General features: G+C 30.8%; 1 protein-coding gene across 1 annotated transcript; it reads left to right on the top strand.

Annotated features, from left to right (window-relative positions):
• The first annotated feature begins 1,422 nt into the window (after positions 1-1,422).
• On the top strand, positions 1,423-20,387 carry LOC18425775 (uncharacterized). Its single transcript, XM_088871729.1, is given in 5 exon segments — positions 1,423-1,927; positions 3,844-4,446; positions 4,652-4,708; positions 11,159-11,232; positions 20,279-20,387. Coding segments are annotated over 4 exon segments (837 nt in total). The 5' UTR covers positions 1,423-1,927; positions 3,844-3,849.
• Positions 20,388-20,967: the final 580 nt, after the last annotated feature.

Genomic DNA, 20,967 nt, shown 5'->3' with positions numbered 1-20,967 from the left:
TGGTAATTGTATGCAAAGAATACTTTGTTTAAATATTCAATTAATTGCCGACCAGGATTATTAGGCTCTTTAATAGTAGTCAGTATCCATGTTGAATTATCCCGAGAGCACACAGATGCTAGAAGAGATCCAAAGAACCAATGGGACCCTCCTGCCTAACAAGAGAGCAACCATTTTTCTATAAATTACAAAACGAATGATTTAAAATGGCGTGAAATGGCACTGCATATTCATTTCAAGTTTCAACAGGGTATCATAAGAGATTTGTTAAAAGGAATGTAAATCGGTCAGAGAGAAGTTATATGATTTTGGATTCTGGTTTTGGTTCCGGTTTCGTGCACGACTTTCAACTTCCAATCAAGAAACAAGCATGCATTTCACTCGGTAAAAAAAGTATTCTTTAATGGACAATTACGGGGAGGATAAGGATGAGTGGGGGAACTCTAATATTAGATTCGATTTGAAACTTTTCAACCTATTACAGTAATAAGATTAACGTAAGGATTTCACCACACATTACGGTAATTTAATTACTGTAATAATTCAAACAATTAATATTGTAAAAAGAAGATTAGTTATTACGGTAATCGAAGTACCATGATATAACTTCATACTATTACGGTATTTTATATACCGTAATACTATCTCAATTTGTAATGGTATTTAAATTACTGTAAAGATCAAAATGTATACAGTAGAAAGACTACTATAAAAGGTATTTTCGTCTAAAAAAACCGAACATTGGAAAAAAAAAGGTTTGTGTAAAGTTTTGAAAAATTAAGGGTTTTTCTTGTGATTTTATTAAAATTTATGTATATTAGAGATAATTTTCTTAGTATATACTTATCAATATTTTTTCATATATTTTGATTTTTTTTGATCCATTTAAAAAATAAAATTCTACCGAATCAAACTGGCGCGGTTAATCACCCGGTTAGCCCGATTTGGACCTAACTGCTTCTGACCTCATATTTGATTAACCATTTCGAATTGATTTTTCAAACACTCAAAATATATCATAGTTGTTGCTTTTGTCTTCACTCGCTTTTTACCGGTTCATTCAAATACTTCTTGCTTGGAGGATACGAGAGATAAGGGAAGAAGAGTCGGTGACAATAGATGAGAGAGAAAGAGGTGGAGAGAGAGAGGGGGACCTTTTTAACGGAAGAGAAATAGTGGAGAGAGAGAGAGGGAAAGGAGAATTTGAAAGGAATGAGTTCAATGATAATTCAACGGGAAAATTAATTTAACGGAAAAAAAAAGCTCTTTGTGCGCGCTATGCTCCCAGATTTTTATATCTTCAAAATCGGCGTCTACAATTTAGATAGGTATATTCAAAAGAGAAAAGTTTATATGAAGCTGAGGCTCTAAACAATCAAATTTGACCGTACCTCAAAAATTTCATTAAAAGATGTCGTTTTGATGCTTAAATATATTTAAATTGATCATATTGATACTAAAATACATGGACATGAAAAATAATTGGATTTCAAGTTTTGGAAATAGTGTATTTTATAATGTATTTTTGGACGATCAATTTTTAAGATTTTTCAAGTTTTCATAGATCTGTCGATCTACACCATTTATAAAGCTTTAAACTTTATAAATAAATTTGAAGATATGTTTTAAGGCTATCACAAACATTTCCAGTAGTGAAACCATAATTCTCTACACTATTTTGAAGATAGGGTCTAATTTGATTGTTTAGAGCTTAGGCTCTATGCAAACCGGACTCTATTCAAAATCCAGACGATCGTTCCAAAAAAAAATCAAATAAATAAAAGGGGTTTTAGCGTGAAAACAGCGGCTTAAAGGTCTCTCACCCCCGCTGCCTCTTCTGCTCTTCTCTCTCTCTCTCTCTCTCTGAGACGATAATCCATTTCGAAGTCTCATCTTCTTCAACATTCTTCATCATTTTCAACAAAAGGTAAGGTTCTTTTTCTTCTCCTTTTTGCTGGTTTTCCTTTTATTTTATTTTTTTTTGCTGGTTTTTCTTTTTGTTGGAGGTAAATCATTGTGTATGAGGCTGTTGATGACTCCATGAGATTGATGCTTTGGTCTATTTTCTCTGCTTCTAATGAAAAAAAGGAATTTCTTCTAACTGTGTGTTGTATTTGTCAGAATGTTGTATTTGTCAGAATCTATGGGCAAAAACAAAATTTAATCTAACTTTGATATGTGGGTTTGCTTACTTGGGGTAAATAGAACCGACATTATATCCGTAGCGTAAGGATTCTTCATGATAAATTCACAACAACATTCCATTCTCTGAAAAAAAAAAAAAAAAGTGAATAGGTTTTCTTTGCTGTATTTTTCTGGTTTTTTATTTTTAGTATTGGTTTTTTTTCAGTAATCCATTAAAAACGCACTTTCTATTTTGTTTATATATGGAATTGGTCAATGGATAATGATCAAGTGGAGCTGGTCCTGCAAGCTTTGGAATGCTCTATTTTTCTTGTTCAATGAAGGCTAAGAGCTAGAAGCCGGATTTTGGTTGTGAATCTCTTCATTGTTTATTCATTTTTTGTATATTATATTGGTCTCTTTTAGCTGCATTTGATCAATTTATCAATTATTTCAATTTTATGAAATTTATGGTTGCTTAATTAGTGAGGATTTGTGTTGGTGAAATTGGGTTTTATTTTGAATGCCGATTGCTCTTCTGTAGTTTTATTATACGATTTCTTTAGTCCTTTCCTTAGATTTAAAAAGTAAAAGAGGAAAATCAAAGATGGGTTATGTCTACTTTTTCCATTTGGTATGATTTTCTCTTTTTAATAATATAGTTTCTATAATTTTTTCTGAATTACACCATTCGTACTATTTTAACTCATAATTTGTATGTATGGATTACATTTCGATTATTCATCAAGTTTGTGTTGTTGCCTCGACAATATGCTTTGTAATGGTAATGCTATAGCAAAATTGAAATTGATGAAAATGAGGAACTTCTTAAGAGAAATGCAGCTAGGGTAGGACACCTAACATCCCTGAAAATTGGAGAATTGAAGAATTGAAGTGACATAGGTAGCCTGATATATATGGGATTAAGGATGATTTGATTTGTTTGTGCTTTTTGGAAAATTGTAGTGACACAAATGAGGGAATAGTTTTTGGATTCCCAATTCCATGATGTTGAGTATGACAAATCTTGGACCTTCTTTGATCCAATGGAACTTGGATGCTGGATGTCTGTCACACCTTTTTCTTAAGAAGTTACTGTTTAATTATTTTCATCTTTATATCTGCACTTTGATAAATTGAGTCAAGAGTAATTAGAAAATCGTGTCTCTAGCTACAAGGAATTAGCACCTCCAGGACTTTTTCAAAGGGCAGTTTGTGTAGTAAATACATATTTTCTTTTAACTTCATCTCTTGCAAGAGCATCTGCTCCCAACTTTGACTCTCACTAAGATTCTTGTGGCACCTTTGAATGTGCTATTTGTTTCAATTTAGAGTTCCCTTAAGATGAATATAGAGGCAGGTATTATGCAATTATTCTTTGTCAGACGTTTGGAGGTTCATATTTGTCTTAGGTAAATTCTACCTCGTGGATGCAGGCTATCCCAATATGCCAGCCATATGGTGTGAAAAACTCTCATACCAAATCCCATGCTTCAAATCAAATATTTACAAGAAATTGTAAAGAGTACTTATTGTCTATCTTCTATAATTTGTTAATATATGGCAATGCCGGTTGTTAATTTGTAATTGTCCTAAAAAATACTTATATTATCCTGTCTCCACTCTTGTTGAATATCTTGATTTGCTTACCGAGAACAAAAAATTGCCTTAATTTTGCTTAATGGATCCATTTCCTTACAAGCTCCTGTATATTATCAGATCAAAATGGGTCGACTTCCCAGCTCAAATAGCAACAGATTTAAGATGAGATTGAAGGGGATTAAGAAAAAGGCTTCTGAGTTATCCACTCTTTGCAATATTGACGTGTGCGTAATTTGTTTTGGTCCCAATGGTGAGCTTGAGACATGGCCAGAGGACCAGTCGACACATATGCCTGTTTTCGAAAGATGCATCATCTTAGCTAAGAGCAACTGGAGCAAAAGAAAGATAGATGCTTATAGCACTTTGGAAGCCCAAATTGACAAACTAAGTAGAGACTTAGTTAGAAAGCACCAAGAAATCAATGAATGTCTGCATTTTCTCAATGATAGCTACCTTGGGGTTCATTCCAGTGAGAGTCCCCAATCTATGTTGGCATCGTTAGATATGGAGATCGATAAAGCCAGTGCGAGATTGATAACAGAAACTGTGAAACCTTTGGATGAGACTGATTTCGTTGGATTGGATGACATTGTAAAATTGAATGGTTTTGACAATTTTAATGGGGGAGATGTTCACACCCTGCCGCTTCAGCTTCTTCAAGAAGATGATTTCCTTCGAAGTCATCAATGGTTGGTTGGTGGCCCCTCCTCCAGACTTTATTAGGGATCAAGAAGCTTGAAGGGTCATGGGAAGACTAGAATCATTGGTGTATCAGACTTGATGGATATGGGTTTTGAGCATTTTACCATAGCCAGCAACATCAGAGTCCTCTGCTTTCCATGCATCTAACCAGTCTTTGGTTCATTCATTCAATTTTTTTGTACATTCATATGCATATACATAAACTTATTCATTCTTCATGTAGTTATTCAGTGATTTCACATTCACTGGTTTTGTGCGTTCATTCATGAATAACAGTCATGTATTCATTCATTCATATCCTTATGTATTGGATGTATTCTTCCACCCTGCCGCTTCAGCTTCTTTAAGAAGATGATTTCCTTCCAAGTTGTCAATGGTCGGTTGGTGGCCCCTCCTCTGGCTTTTTTTGGGATCAAGAACCTTGAAGGGGCATGGGAGACTAGAATCACTGGTTTGTCAGACTTGATGGATATGGATTTTGAGCATCTTACCATAGCCATCAACATCAAGAGTCCTCTACTCTCCATGCATCTTACCAGTCTTTGCCTCATTCATTCAAAGTTTTTTACATTCATATGCATATACATAAACTCATTCGTTCTTCATGTAATTATTCAGTGATTCCGCATTCACTGGTTTTGTACATTCAGTCATGAATAACAGTAATGTGTTCATTCATATCCTTATGTATTTGATGTATTCTTCCTCCCAGCATTCACTGGTTTTTTACATTCAGTCATGAATAACAGTAACGTGTTCATTCATATCCTTATGTATTTGATGTATTCTTCCTCCCCTCCCATGTCGATGGTCTCATTCACTCCAATGTATATCTATTGACAAGTACTGTTCATATTACCATGAGTTATATTTTAATCAATGCTCTTATGATGATGTAGGGAGAGAGAGAGAGAGAGAGAGAGGACTTTTATAGAGGAATGGCCTCAGGGTACAACAACATGACACATAGAGTTCCATTGTCTCCCATTAATATTCAAAAGGTTACAAGCAATTAATATGAGAAGACTTTTTAGAGGAACTGTCTCCAAACAAATCGCAGGTTAAGTTTTTTAAGTAGCCTTACTGTGACACGCAATTTGGAGATATCAGCCATATGTGAAGGATATGGTTTCTATGAGTCCATGTAGAAATGAGTCCCTGATTGTTTTTTGGACTTAATTTTTAAGAACATGTAATTTTTTAACGTGGAGATCATGAATTTGAAAAATAAATAAATTTTAAAAAGTAGAAATAATAATTTTGTGAAAAAAATATTTGGACCATTAATTTCAATTATTTTAGATGGACCACCTATTTGGATAAGGTGGATGTTTTATCACTTGGGACCGCACATTGTTTCATGCGGTCCAGACCACATGAAACAAGTTTCCTTATGTAAATGTAAGAAGGGCAATATTGATGAAGTAAGCATTTCCCTCTAAAAGGACAAAAGAAAACAGGACAATATGTCAGATTTTTCGTTTTTGTGGGAATCATAAAAAAACAAATAATAGTATAAATTTATATGGAGCTTGTTTTCATGAGTTTCCCGACTCATAGTATTCTATTGCAGGCTCCCTTTGACACCCATTTTTTTTATACATCTTGGATCCAAATTTGTAGAGATCCGTGATCTAAGATCATGAATGTAAAAAATTAAATAAAATTTTCAAACCTTCTTTTTAGAATTTTTGTCCTATCCATTGCATAGGAATCTTTAGTAGTAAAGATGGACGTTTATGAGTCAGTGCGCAAGTGAATCTGCTGACTTACAAAACACTTTTCCAAACTATATATTATGGGAAGCTTTTTATGTTTCCTCTACATCATAAAACTTTTGCCCTTTAACCGACAGTCAATTCTAAATGGACGGCTTAGATGACTCCAATGACGATGTTACTTTCTATATTTTTTAATTTTTATTTTTATTTATACAAAACGTTTTGACACCAAAATTTGGGCATCCAATCTTCTCTTGAACTCGCACCTATAAAAAATATAAAAAAATATTTTCAATAAAACAAAATGTTTAAAATACCCTTAAAAGTTTCGAATGCATTTTGGTTATTTTATTTTATCAAAAATATATTTTTAATATTTTATTTAGGTGCATCCCATTGACGTGATGGAACGTACCAAATTTTATATTCATATAGTTAGTAAAAAAAATTAAAAATAAAATACTATGAGGTGTTGGATCTAGATTCAATGGTTAGTAGCTCACTTGATCTAAATTAGACTGCTACATGAAGGGGGAAGTATATATCTTTTATGTTGTAGGAGAAGCATAGAAATCTTTTCCATATATTATTGAGTGAGGTTTGTGCAAGGTTCCCACTCTATACTTGGAGGAGTGACATTTGTACAAGTTGCCCACTCTATACTATTCAAGTACGGCACACCTCTAACTTTTGCCACAAAGATATAATTCTGGTGTTGGAAACCTTTCAATGGCTTGAAAATCCATATTTGCTCCTAATTAAGAAATTTCAAAGTCTAAAAAAATGTAGAGATCAAATAAATCTATAAACACTTGAAAATCTTGAAAATAGACGGTCAAGATAATTTGTTACAATATGCACTATTTTTTGGACTTGAGATTTTGTTTTTTTTTGTTATAGCTCTATATCTCAATGTCGAGATGATCAATTGAAAAGTTTTCCATCTTCAAAACACTTTTTTTTTTACTTGATTTTTGAGATGCACCTTACTTCTATGGTATAAAGTAACCTTAAACAATCTAATTAAGGCATAACTCCACAGTTTATCATTACATGTAATTCTAGTCTAAAAAATGTTTAATTTTATCTGAAAAAAAAATCTATCTCTAATTTATAAAATTTTAAACTCTAAAAATGATTAAAGTCAAGTTCATCTATAAATATATAAAAATCTTAAAAATGGACTATAGAAAATATGTTGTAAGATACACTATTTCTGGAACTCAAAATCTTTTTTGTTTTTCATAGTTATACATCTCGATGTCGAGATGATCAATTAGAGTATTTTTCAACATTAAAACAATATTTTCTAATAGATTTTTGAGGTGCAACTTTAATTCTACATTTTAAAGTTGCAACCTTATATAAACTTTTCCCTTATATAAGAGTCCAAGTAATAAACCATGGCCCATTTGGATTGGAGGAAATTAAGAATCCCAGATATTTGAAATCCAAATAAATCTATGAATTTTCAATATCAAGGATTTTTTTCATGGATTCCTCAAATCTCTTGTTTGGATAAACCATACAAAATTCATGGATTATTGGCAATCACTTCCATGTCCGCTTTTTGGTAACTTGATACAATTTCTCTCTCTAAAATTTTTATATACTTTCTCTCTCTAAAACTCAAAATTTGGGATAGTGTATCTATAAAAATTTTAAGATAGTTTCTCTCTCTAAAATTTATTATGGTTTGTCTATCTAAAATTTAATATACTTTCTATCTAAAATTTAATATACTTCCATGTCCATTATTTGGTAACAAAACTTGATACAATTTCTCTCTCTAAAATTTTTATATACTTTCTCTCTCTATAACTCAAAATTTGGAATAGTGTATCTATAAAAATTTTGAGATGGTTTCTCTCTCTAAAATTTAATATGGTTTGTCTCTCTCAAATTTAATATACTTTCTATCTAAAATATTGAAATTGTATATCTAAAAAATTTGAGATAATTTCTCTCTCTAAAAATTTTAAATGTTTTACTCGCTCTAAAATTTAATATAATTTCTCTTTCTAAAATTTTAAGATACTCTCTCTCTCTGAAACTTAAAACTTGAGATAGTTCCCCTCGTCAATAATTTTGAGATAGCTTCTCTCTCTAAATATTTTAAAGTAGTTTCTCTCTCTAAAATATGATATAGTTTTTCTATCAAATTTTAATATACTTTCTCTTTCTAAAAGCTAGCATTTGAGATAATTTCTCTCTAAAAATTTTGTGATAGTTTATTTTTTTTAAAAAAATTATATACTCTCTCTCTAAAATTTGATATAGTTACTCTTAAATTTAGGAAGCTTTCTCTCTCTAAAACTTCATGTTTGAAATAGTTTCTCTCTCTAAAATTTTGAAATAGTTTCTCTCTTTAAAATTAGATATAGTGTCTCTCTAAACATTGATATACTTTCTCTCTCAAAACGTTAAAATTTAAGATACTTTCCCTCTCTAAAACTTAAATTTTGAGATGGTTTCTCACTCTAAAAATTTCATGTACTTTCTCTATTTAAAATTTGATATAATTATCTATTTAAAATGTTAATATACTTTCTCTCTCTAAAACATAAATTTTGCGATGGTTTCTCTCTCAAAAATTTTGAGATAGTTTCTATCTCTAAAAAGTTTTAGGTAATTTCTCTTTCTAAAATTTGATATAATTTATATTTCTAAAATTTTAATATATTTTCTCTTTCTAAAATTCAAAATTCGATATAGTTTATCTCTAAAACTTAAAATTCGAGATAGTTTCTCTCTCTAATTTTTTTTTTTTGCCATTTCTCTTTCTAAAATTTATAATAGTTTCTCTCTACAAGTTTAAGAATACTGTCTCTCTACAATTTTAAGAACACTTTCTCTTTCTAAAACTTAAAATTTGATATAGTTTCTCTCTTTAAAAAATTTTGAAATAGTTTCTATTTCTAAAAAATTTTAGGTACTCTCTCTAAAATTTGATATAGCTTCTCTATCTAAAAATTTGCATGTACTTTCTCTCTCTAAAATATGATAGTTTCTCTCTAAAACTTAAAATTTGAGATAGTTTATCGCTCTAAAATTTTGAGATAGTTTATCTCTCTAAAAAATTTGGTACTTTATCTCTCTAAAATTTTAACAGATTTTTTCTCTCTAAAAGTTAAAATTTGCGATAGTTTCTCTCTCTAAAATTTTGAGATAGTTCATCTCTCTAAACAGATTTGGTACTGTCTCTCTAAAATTTTAACATGCTTTCTCTCTCTAAAATTTTAACATACTTTCTCTTTAAAAGTTAAAATTTGAGATAGTTTTTCTCTTTAAAAATTGAGATTGTTTCACTCTCTACAAAATTTATATACTTTCTCTCTCTAAAATTTTCATACCTACCAAATTCTCTCTATGTTTTGAGTCAAGGGAACTAATGAGCGAAATCCATGGGCCTTGAAACTACAAAAGAACAGGTTTTGATGTGAAAATGAAATCATGGAAAAGTATATCTTATTTCCAAAATTTTGATTTTGATGATTTTAAGTATTTTAGTCATTAAACAACTGGATTTTGACAATATCCAATATATTAGAAATCCATGTCTTAAAATCTATGCACCCAAAGAGGTCCATAGTGTTTCCTCCTCAGGAAATTGGACAATTTTCCACCAAATCGTAATGAGATTTGAAATGTGTATTGCTCCTTTTATTAGTCCATATTTCTCCCTTAACCTGAAAGTTGGGATTTTGTGGTGGAATGTGTTTATTCCTTATGTATACGTAGCGAAATGTACGTGCTCCGCCCGTGTTTTTTTACAAATACAAGGTATATAAAGACGTGTAATAAAAAAAGGAAAAAGTTTATATAATGATGCAACCTTATAATGTAAAACTACGGAGGCAGTTTAAAAATTCATCGAAAAATGTAGTTTTAATGTTAAAAAACCCTTTGATTGATTATCTCGACATCGAGATGTATGACCATGAAAAATAAAAAGATTTTAAGTATTAGAAATAATACATTTTACAACATATTATCTACACCGTCTATTTTCAAAATTTTCATATGTTTATAGACCTACTTTATTTTCACCATTTTTGAAATTGAAAATTTTATAATTAGATATAAAAATAGATTTTGAGATAATCCGAAGAACATTTTATATCAAAATTATATACCATGATAAAATTTGAAGGTGCACCTTACCTCTACAACTACGAATGCATTCGTATGCCAACTGCACCCATAAAAAAAATTCTAAAAACATGTAGGAAATCAAATATTATGCTTCTCAAAATGAGATACCAAGATTTTGGTATTAAGAAAAAAACGACGATTAGTGTGTAAAAATTCAAATGTCATACCCCTAAAATGAGATATCTAGATGTTTCATAAGCATTCATATTACCTCTATCGAAATTTATCCACAACAATCTAGAATCTTAGAGAGAGAAAGAGAGAGTTTTCAGGCAACGGTAAATATTGATTTAGGTAAGGTTGTGGTTTTTATAAAGTTGCAACCTTAAACCATCTAATTGAGGCTCACTTCCAAATTTTATCTTAACATATAATTTTGGGGTAAAAAATTCCTAGAAATATCTCAAAATCTATTTTTATATCTAATTATAAAATTTTAAACTTAAAAAATGGTCAAAATCAAGTAGATCTATAAATAAATAAAAATCTTGGAAATGAAGAATCTAGACAATGCGTTGCCAAATGCACTATTTATGGAACCCAAAATCTTTTTTTTTTTTTTTTTTTTTTTTTCAGATTCATACATCTCGATGTTGAGATGACCAATTAGAGGGTATTTCAATATTAAAACAACATTCTTCGATGGATTATTGAGGTGCATTTTGTAATTCTACATTTTGAGATTGCAACCTTATATGAACTTTTTCCTTTATGGAATGTTGTCCTCAATGATTATTTTAACTCTGAGACGATCTAGCTTCGTTCTATGATGGCATGCAAATTTTGAGAACATGCTCTATTTTTTTCAAGGGAAATGTTTCTATATTTTCCGTACAGCATAGAAGATCTATACTTCCCCTATTATTTAGCTGTCCAATTTTGATCAAGACAGCCACTCACCGTTTGATCTTAGATCTAACGTCTCAAAGTATTTTAGTTTTAGTTTTTCTTATACAAATTGTATGAACATGAAATTTGGTACTTGCCTTCTCATTAGGGCGCATGTATAAAAAATATTAAAAATAATTTATCGATAAATATAATAACCAAATTACCCTTTGAATCTTTCAAGGGTATTTTGGTCATTTTATTTTATTGAAAATATTATTTTTATATGTTTCGCTAGTACGAGTTTAATAGAGCATTGGACGTCCACAATTTGATGTAAAAATAGTTTATAGAAAATAATAATAATAATAATAATAATAATAATAATAAAATAGTGTAGAGACGTGACATTTTGATTGGGGCAATCTTAAGCTTCCATCAAAAATGGACGGTTAGATAAGGGGAAGTATATAAGTTTTATGTGGTAGAAGAAGCATAGAAAGCTCGCCCTTTGTTCAATATGTTGAGAAAGGTATGATCGTATGATCTCCGTTTTCTTGTAGTATCATAAAATGTAAGGCCCATGAAAAAGTGCATTTTGAAAATCCAAAATTTACTTGATAATTATATTTTTAGATTTTAAAATCCAAAAAACTGCAAAAAACCAAAATAGTGTTCGAACAACTATATTTACCGAAAGAAAATGACCCAACAATTTCAGATCTTGGAAATGCAAAATTTATTTGAAAATTGAATTTTTGGATTTTGAAAATCCAAAAGTTACATTTTAGTGTCCTAACAATTTCGGATTTTGGAAAAAAGAGTCCCAACAATTTTGGATTTTGAAAAACCTAAATTTATTTTAAAATTAAGTTTTTGGATTTTACAAATCCGAAATTTGAAAAACATTAGTGTCCCAACAATTATATTTACCCAAAAAAGCATCCCAAAACTTTTGGATTTTGAAAATATGAAATTTGAACTTTTAATTTTTCAATTTTAAAAATCCCAAAAATTCATTTTAGTGCCTCAACAATTTTGGAATTTGAATATCCAAATTTATTTGGAAACTGGATTTTTGGATTTTCAAAATCCAAAAATTACATTTTCGCCTCCCCAACATTTTCAAATTTAAAAGTCCAAAATTTACTTTGATATTAAATTTTTAGATTTTTAGAATCTAAAATTGCATTTTCCCGCTGGATCATATATTTCTATTTATTCAACTATTGAATATTTAAAAATTTAGTGAGGGCAAAAAAATTTAAAAAAATCCCCAAGTATTACCTTTGAAGAAGTAATTTTGGATTTTGAAGATCTTAAATTTTTAATTATTTGGCATCTTAAGGATCCATGGGGTGAACAAATTATTAATATAATTTTAACTAAAGGGGAGCGGTTTGTATAGAGCCTAGGCTCTAATCAATCAAATTTGAGCTTACCTTCAAATAGTATCGAGAAATACGGTTTCAATACTAAAAATCTTTGTGATAGCCTTAAAATATGTTTTCATCTTTATTTATAAATACTAAAGCTTCAATAATAGTGTAGAAAAACTTGAAAATCTTGAAAATTGACGGTTCAAAGATGTGTTACAAATACACTATTTCTAAAACTTGAAATCTATTTTTTTCTCATGTCCACGCATCTTGATGTTGAGATGATCAATTTGAGGATATTTAAACATCAAAACAAACTCTTCTAATGAAATTTTTGACATATGCTCTAATTAATTATTTAGAGCCTTGGCTATATGTAAACTTTTCGCTTAACTAAATCTAGCAAGGAATTTGGGCCATCTCACACAACTAAGAGAGACATCTTATATGATAGTGATCTATTTAAACAGAAAATGGGTAGAGAGATCTTGATGTCATAAATCTTAGAGAGTAGTGCGTGAAGAGAGAGATCTAAAACTATTTCATGCCATTATATCCACCGTGGACGACATCACAAAAGGTAATATATTATATTATTTTAGATATTACGAGAAATGTCAAACAACAAGCTCGCCTAGCTCAGTTGGTAGAGCGCAAGGCTCTTAACCTTGTGGTCGTGGGGGGGACCTACAGGACTATAAATTTTTTAAACAAATTTTTGAAACAAAAAAATAGGACTATAAATTTTTGAAACAAAAAAATAGGACCTACAGGACTGTAAATTTTTGAAACAAAAAAATAGCTTCTCAAGTTGTCAAGAATTACAAATTTTTGAAACAAAAAAAAATAGCTTTTTTTTTTTGGGAAGAGTTAGCAGGCGTGAGGGCCCTTTGTAGGAATTGAAGCCTTACGACATAGCATTCTAAGTCGTCAAGCACTAACCAATTAAGCTTGGATTTTTTAAAAAATAATAATAATATTAATAATAATGAAAAATATATCTATATCTCCCAATTTTAAGTTTCATTTTTGTGATAAATCTAAGGTTTCAAAAGATATCTTCTGACCCTGACCACTTTAAACGAAAACAAAAAACATAGCTCTTTTTGGGGAGAGTTAGTAGGGGAGAGAGCCCTTCGTAGGAATTGAAGCTTTAGGACATAGCATTCTAAGTTGTCAAACACTAACCAATTAAGCTTAGACTCTTTTTTTCTTTTAAATAATAATAATAATAAAGAAAAATATCTCCATATCCTCTAATTTTAGGTTTTATTTTTCGATAAACCCAAGGTTTCAAAATATATCTTCTGACCCTAACCACTTTTAAAAAAAAAAAATCTTTTCTTTTTGGGATGAGTTAGTGGGGGAGAGGGCCCTTTGTAAGAATTGAGCCTAGGACATAGCATTCCAAGTCATCAAGCACTAACCAATTACGTTTTGACTCTTTTTTAATAATAATAATAATAATAATAATAATAATAATAATAATAATAATAAAAAAGGAAATGACCTTGTGAGACCCTCCCCCACCCATATGTATCGGATCCCAAATGATCACCATTAAATTTGGCACAGATCTCTAGAAAAGTCAAGTTTCATACCTATATGATTACTTTTCTAGAGATTTATGCCAAATTTAATGGTGATCTTTTAGAGTTCTACACACATGGGTGTAAGAGAGTCTGATAGGATTATTACTTTAATAATAATAAAGGAAAATATCTCCATATCCCTTAATTTTAGGTTTCATTTCTTGATAAACTCAAGGTTTCAAACATATCTTTTAATCCCCTGGCCACTTTAAACTTATTTTTTAACCTAAACAAATGTGAGAAAGACATGTTATTTTTAAGCCCAATCGTTTCTCTCTCTTCACTTATATACCTCGAAATTCTCTCTTTCTCTCTCTTCACTTATATACCTCGAACTTCTCTCGTTCTTTCTCTTCTTGTGTTTCTCACTCTATCTCTCCTCCCTTGTTTCTCCAAACACGTATCTCTCCTGATAACCTCTCACTTCCATGAAGCCCTTCTCTCTCTCTTTCGAAGTTTGGAAGGATGGCTTTTATTAATAATAATAATAATAATAATAATAATAATAATAATAATAATAATAATAATAATAATAATAATAATATTATTATTATTATTATTATTAATAAATAAATTTCGACCCTTGAAGAGTCAAACTTATTTTAACAATAAAAAGTTTAGTTCAACCCTTAAAAGGATCTGGGTGATCCTTAATAACAAAAAATTTAGTCCGGCCCTTCAGAGCTCTAATTTGGGGTAATTTCAGTAATAATAATTAATAATAAATAAATTTTGACTCTTGAAGGAATCAAATTTATTTTAACAGTAAAAGTTTAGTTCAACCTTTAAAAGGATCTGAGTTATCCTTAATAACAAAAAATGTAGTCCGGCCCTTCAAAGCTCGAATCTGGGGTAATTTCGGTAATGAAAAATAAGGACAAAAAATGGACCTCATTGTAAATTTGATAATTTTGAAATTATTTTTTAATTTCAAAGAAAAGGAGCTCCATAAATAGGGTGGCAAACAGGTTGGGTCTGGCCGGGCGCAAATCCAATTGAACCCAACCCAAAAATAAAACAAAAGTATCTATATATATATAGACGCAGATCCAATTGGACCCGACCCAAAAATAAAACATATATATATATATATATATATATATATATATATATATATATATATATATATATATATTCCAACATTATGTTAAATATATAAATGTATCCAAACTATAAATAGATATTTATATTTAATTCAATATTATTAAAATTATATATTAAACATTATTCAAATAATAACACTTCTCGGGTCAGGTCGGTCCATATGGACCCAAATCCAAACCCGAATGGTGTTCAGGTCCAATATTTAGACTCAAACCCAACCCGCTAGATCTAATTTTTTGACCCATACCCAGACCTGGGTCGGTTTTGAATGTCGGGTATGGGTCCATTGCCACCCCTAGACTATAAATTATATTGTGTGGCTTCTGCCAAAAAAAATTTATATTGTGTGGTGATAATTCTTCAGAACTGAGATATATAGTACCCAAGCGGTCGAAGATTTTTGGTGTTAAAATCGTGGGAGTACAATTTTCTTGTGCTTAAAATCTCTTTCCATGTTTATTTGAGGGATAATAGTAGAGCGTTCCACATAATATGGACATTCAAATTACTTACTCAAATTCATGCACAACCACCTCCAACGCTCCAGATTAGATGGACGGCCACAATTTACCTTTCAAAAGCTATTTTTTCTAGTGCACCTTATTGAGAAGTGTAAATGTCTCAAATTGCAATTTTAATACAAATTAAAATTGAAATTATGGCTATTTATTCATTCATTTATTTATTGACAATTGGGAGTATGGTTTTTTTTTTTTTAACGTGAACAAGAGATTTCATTAAAATTGATCGAAGGCTCAGAGTTACATAGTATTATAAAGAGAGTAACAAAAGAAAAGTTAAAAAAGAGAGGAAGAAGGACATACGACAGGGATGATAGACGTTAAGAGACAAGCCTAGCTGAAGCATCTACATCGCCATTTTTTTCTCGATTTACGTAGCAAAATATTACCTCTTCGTCAAGGATGGCTAATTGAATTTCGTCCATGATCGAAATCCATTGCTACAGGGTCTTGTTTGCAGTCAAGTCTAAGGACCCCTTCCTCCACTGCTCGAAGCTCAATTTCATTAATGCCACAAAACAACAGACTACCCTTGTATGTAAAAATAGTCTTTCTAAGGTGGTTTTTCAGGATCATTTGGTCGAACACTACCATCAAAGTTCAATTGCAGCCACCCTATTGGAGGTAGAAGCCAGCATGCGGACCTTGTGACTTTTTTAGAATTACGCATCAAAATATCTGAGAATTGGGAGTAAAAGACCTCTTTGGGGTAACTATTAAGGTTCGTGAGGGTCTAAGCCCATTGGATCTTCCCTCGAAGGATTTGATTCCTGATGTACTCTGCCTCTTGTGATTTCCCTTCAAAGATTCTAGAATTCCTCTCTTTCTAGAGGTACCATAGTATAGCAGCAACAAGAGTCTTCTACAAATGAATGCCCATCGAGGGGAAAGGAGGGTGAAAAATCTGAGTAAGAAGTCCTGGATTTTCTTTGACATGATCTACCTCCAGTTAGAGATCGAAGCTACCAACTCTAGAGAGGACAGACTGAAGAGCAGTGGAGAAAGGGGTGACTGCTATCCTCTGCATCCATCTTACAAAAAATACAAAAATTGACTAGGATCTTACCCCTTTTCACTAGTTAAAACTCTATCCTATAAAATTTCTATAAAATTGAATTTGTAACATTAAAGAATTCGAAGCTTTTGCTAAAGAATTTAAAAAATAGTACCAAATGCTGAATGAAAATAAATCAGAACTAAGAAAAAAACAAATTTTTCATAAATTACTATAACCATGGGATGAAATTTGTAGCACTGAATATAGTAAGTATGTAAGTGATACATCATTAACTGATACTTTGGGAAATAGAATAAGATTTGTTTTCCAAAAAATTGAATTGCTTAGACTTAAAAGCAAATAAACAAGTCAATAAAGGACTTGGAGAAAAAGATTGTAGCTGAATTCTAAAAAACAATTTTGAATTGGGTTGCAAAAATAAAAAAACAAAATAAATTTTTCAAAAAGAAAACTTTCAAATGGAAGAAGTGGAATTAAAAGAGAAACTTCAATCGTAAAAAACGACATGTAGTCAAGAAGAACATCAACAAACCCAAAAAGAGTTGTCGATGTTATAGATGCAATGAAGAACGACATATTGCTGCAAATTGTCCTCAAAGGAAAAAAAGTTAAGAAAATGATGAAAATCATTGAAGAAAATGATTATGAAATTTGTTTCAGAGAAGAAATTTTCGATAATGAACCAATTATATTTGAAGTTGAGACTGAATCAAAAAGTAGTTATTCATAATCAGAAATAGTCTTCATGATGAATAAAGAACATATAACAGAGTTCCTTATGAAGAGCATCAAGAAGTTCCCAAATTAGGAGATGTAATTCGTGAAGAATATACAATCGATGAGTCTAAATTAGAAAATTTAAAGACTCTTAAGAAAAAAGAAATATATAAACTGTTAAAGTTCCAATTTTGGAATACTAGACACTTTGAACATTTTAGTGGTAATAAAACTGCGAAAGCCTCAGAAAATAGTTCCGTTGAAATAGCAATTTTTTACAAAATCAAATTTGTAAAACTCATAAAGCAATATCAGAAACTCAGATATATGCATATTGGTGTAATCCTAATCAAAATAATAGCATTATTTCGACAAGAGATAGATACGCCAAAATTCGTGGTTGCTTTGGTTTGGACAAAAGATTCAATGATCGTATTAAGGCAATAATAGAAGGTGTACAATCTAATCTTGTCACTGAAAGAGTTTGGTTCAAAATAAAACCTAATTATTTCATCTCAGTGCAAGATAAAAACATTCAAGATACTGTCAAAATTTTAACCCAAACAAAAAATATTGGAATAGAATGAGATAGTTTTGATCTTGCAATAGAATGGAAAACAATCAATGAATTAGTGTGACTAAGACTTCTACAAAGAATATTGACAGTAGATTTGTAGAAATCTTTGAATCTCGTAACTTTGATGCAGAAATCCAACCAAGATTAATCAACTGGCGAGATCTTGAGATCTCTTCTAATTGGCTAATTGAAAATTTTACAAAAAAACTTCCAAAAAAGGAGTATGTCTATTACTTTCCAAGCCTTTGAAAACAACATATATTTTAATGATCTACGCTTCTCTAATAAAAGATTAAGCTTTGAAAAACCCAGAAATTTTATTGATGAAAGAAGAATGAGTTTCGAACAACTAGATCAAAAATCAAAAGCTATAGTAAACCAAAAACCATTGGGATACAAGAATATTCAAATTCATATATTTCTTAGATCTAGTTCTTCTCTACAAACAGAAGCAGATGAGCAGAAAAATAATCAATAATATCAAGAAGAGACTCAACAATCCATAACTATATCTAGAATGAAAATAGGAGATGAAAAAAATCATCTTTTCACATAATCAAAACTGAAAGCGATATATGTTCGTTTTAGGTAAATTTAATTTTTCAGGATATAAATCATATTATCTTGATATTCTAATTGATATAGGAGCAACAACATGTGTCTGTAACCCAACTACATTACCATTAGAAAAATGGGAAAAAAAATGAATACTTCGTTACATACAATTGGTATTGATGATAATAATACTGAAATAGAGTATAAAGCCAAAAAATTATCAGTTTGGTTAGGAAATACAAAAAAAATTATTTCAAAAATTTTATATTCCAAAAATTCTATGTTTTCTTTTTATGCATGGTGATTTTATTTTTGAAAATAGCTTTCCTTCAAAATCACTATCCAATAGAAATTCATGACACCAAGCTCATTTTATCCTAAAAGGTGAGAAGGTATCAATACCAATACTTGTTGAACACAAGTATAGATGCCAAATAGGGTTGACGCCATAAAAACGTGGTGAGTGTTTAAATGAAATAAAAGAACGTAATGAGAATAATTGGGTTTACCAAACACTTTAACCAAATTTTAGTGAAAATCCTTTAAAGCTATGGTCTAGAAATCCTAGATACTTTAGTTTAAAACTCTGTGATCCAAACAAGATTATCAGAGTAAAACCAATAATCTATACTACCTCAGCTCCTATAATATAACATTGTATGTTGACAACCGATGATATAAAAAATAATAATGGGATGAATGATGATTCACAACAAGAAAATAAAACTAGAAAGAAAAAAGAAACAAAAAGTAAGCATAAGTGGCCCTGTAATCTCTATGGAGATCATCAAAACATGCTCAAAGTTAACCCCTTGTTTGACTGCAACATAAAAATAAATTTGCAGCTATTTCTAAATATAGATGGCCATCTACTGGATTTTCACAAAATGCAATTAAATCAATTTGTGGTTTGCGGCAGGTAGGCTGCTTTGCATATGAACGACCAAATCCCAAACTGGAAAATAATTTAAGCGATAATTTTTTTGATAATGAGTCCAACATACCTCAAAAAGGACAAGTCATCTTCAAAATGAATGTAAACAATCAATGACTAAAGAGAGAGATCAAAATAAAAAAACACATCTTCCTAGTTAATGCAAACAATTCAAAGAAAAGGGAAGAAAATGATAAAAAAAAAGAAGTTTAATCTCCCAGCCAATGCGAACAACCCAATAGAGAGATATCTACTTTTTGAGAAGAGGTAACTGTATTACATAGGTATGTAAACCGATACATCTACAAATTGTAATATCAAAAATACCATGTACGAAATCAGAATGAGCTTTTCCAAAAAAGAGAACTGCCCAATCTCCCAATCAATATAAACAAACCATCTTCTCAAACGATGCCAACAAACCACAAAGAAATATCAAATACAAACCTCATTTTCCCAATGAGAATAAAGAACATAGAAAAAGAGAAGGATGAGACCACAACAGCTTTATTTCCGTAAGTATGGATGAAGTGTGCTGAAATGTAGAAAAAATCAAAATCCAGAAAAAAAAAAATCATGTTTATGTCAACAATCTGACCAAAATTCAAAGGATCAGGCCATTTAGCCACATGAGCAATGCTGTAAGCAACCACCAAAAGCAACAATATAGAAGGAATTGTAGAAGAAAGGACCTAACCCAGAAAGACAAGTACTAAAATTATGCTCATAGTCTGATGATGGTTCTGCAGGTCATCCCTTGATGAGGAAGGAGTAGTTCGGATGAATGAACTGAGAGACTGTGTAACCTTTGTGTATGATGGTTACTCTTTAGAGATTAGGCCAAAGCCTCATTCATGAACCATCACATGGCATGTACATAGATAGCCAAATGGAGAAAGCGAACCACCTTTAGGGGTGAAGTGTATACATGTGTGAGAAATTACTCCTATGCACCATAGAGCTGTGATTGTATCATGGTCTAAGGAACCATGGATTCATCTTTAGGGGAAAACCTATAGTCCATAGAATGAGATTTTGTCCCCTAGCCTATTGGCCAACTTTGGTCACCCAATCATGAGCCCCTGTAGTAGACTGTGGGTCATCAGTTTGATAGAGCAAGTGTAGATTGTAGCCCACAGTTGATTATTTAGTTTTTAGACTGATTATTTGAATTTTTATGATTGCCTTGATATTTTATTTTTACCATTTGGATTTATATTATGAGAAATCAATTTTCAATGTTTCAAATAATAAAAAATAAATAAATCTTGTTTATAATTATCTAAAAATTATTTTTTAATCAACTTAACATATGAGACCCACAATGAAAGGTGGGGGCCCATTATTATTTCTTAATAATAAATAACATGGAGATTGTGTGGGGCCCACTTGGAGCCACCTAGGGTGACACTCCTCACACACGGAGGGATGTCTTGCC

Source organism: Amborella trichopoda, chromosome 1, assembly GCF_054954075.1.
Source record: "Amborella trichopoda isolate Santa Cruz 75 chromosome 1, AtrichopodaSantaCruz75HAP2 v2.0, whole genome shotgun sequence".
Classification (NCBI taxonomy): Eukaryota; Viridiplantae; Streptophyta; class Magnoliopsida; order Amborellales; family Amborellaceae; genus Amborella; species Amborella trichopoda.
Note: the sequence above shows the minus strand (reverse complement) of the source record. Positions and strands in the feature narration are given on the sequence as shown.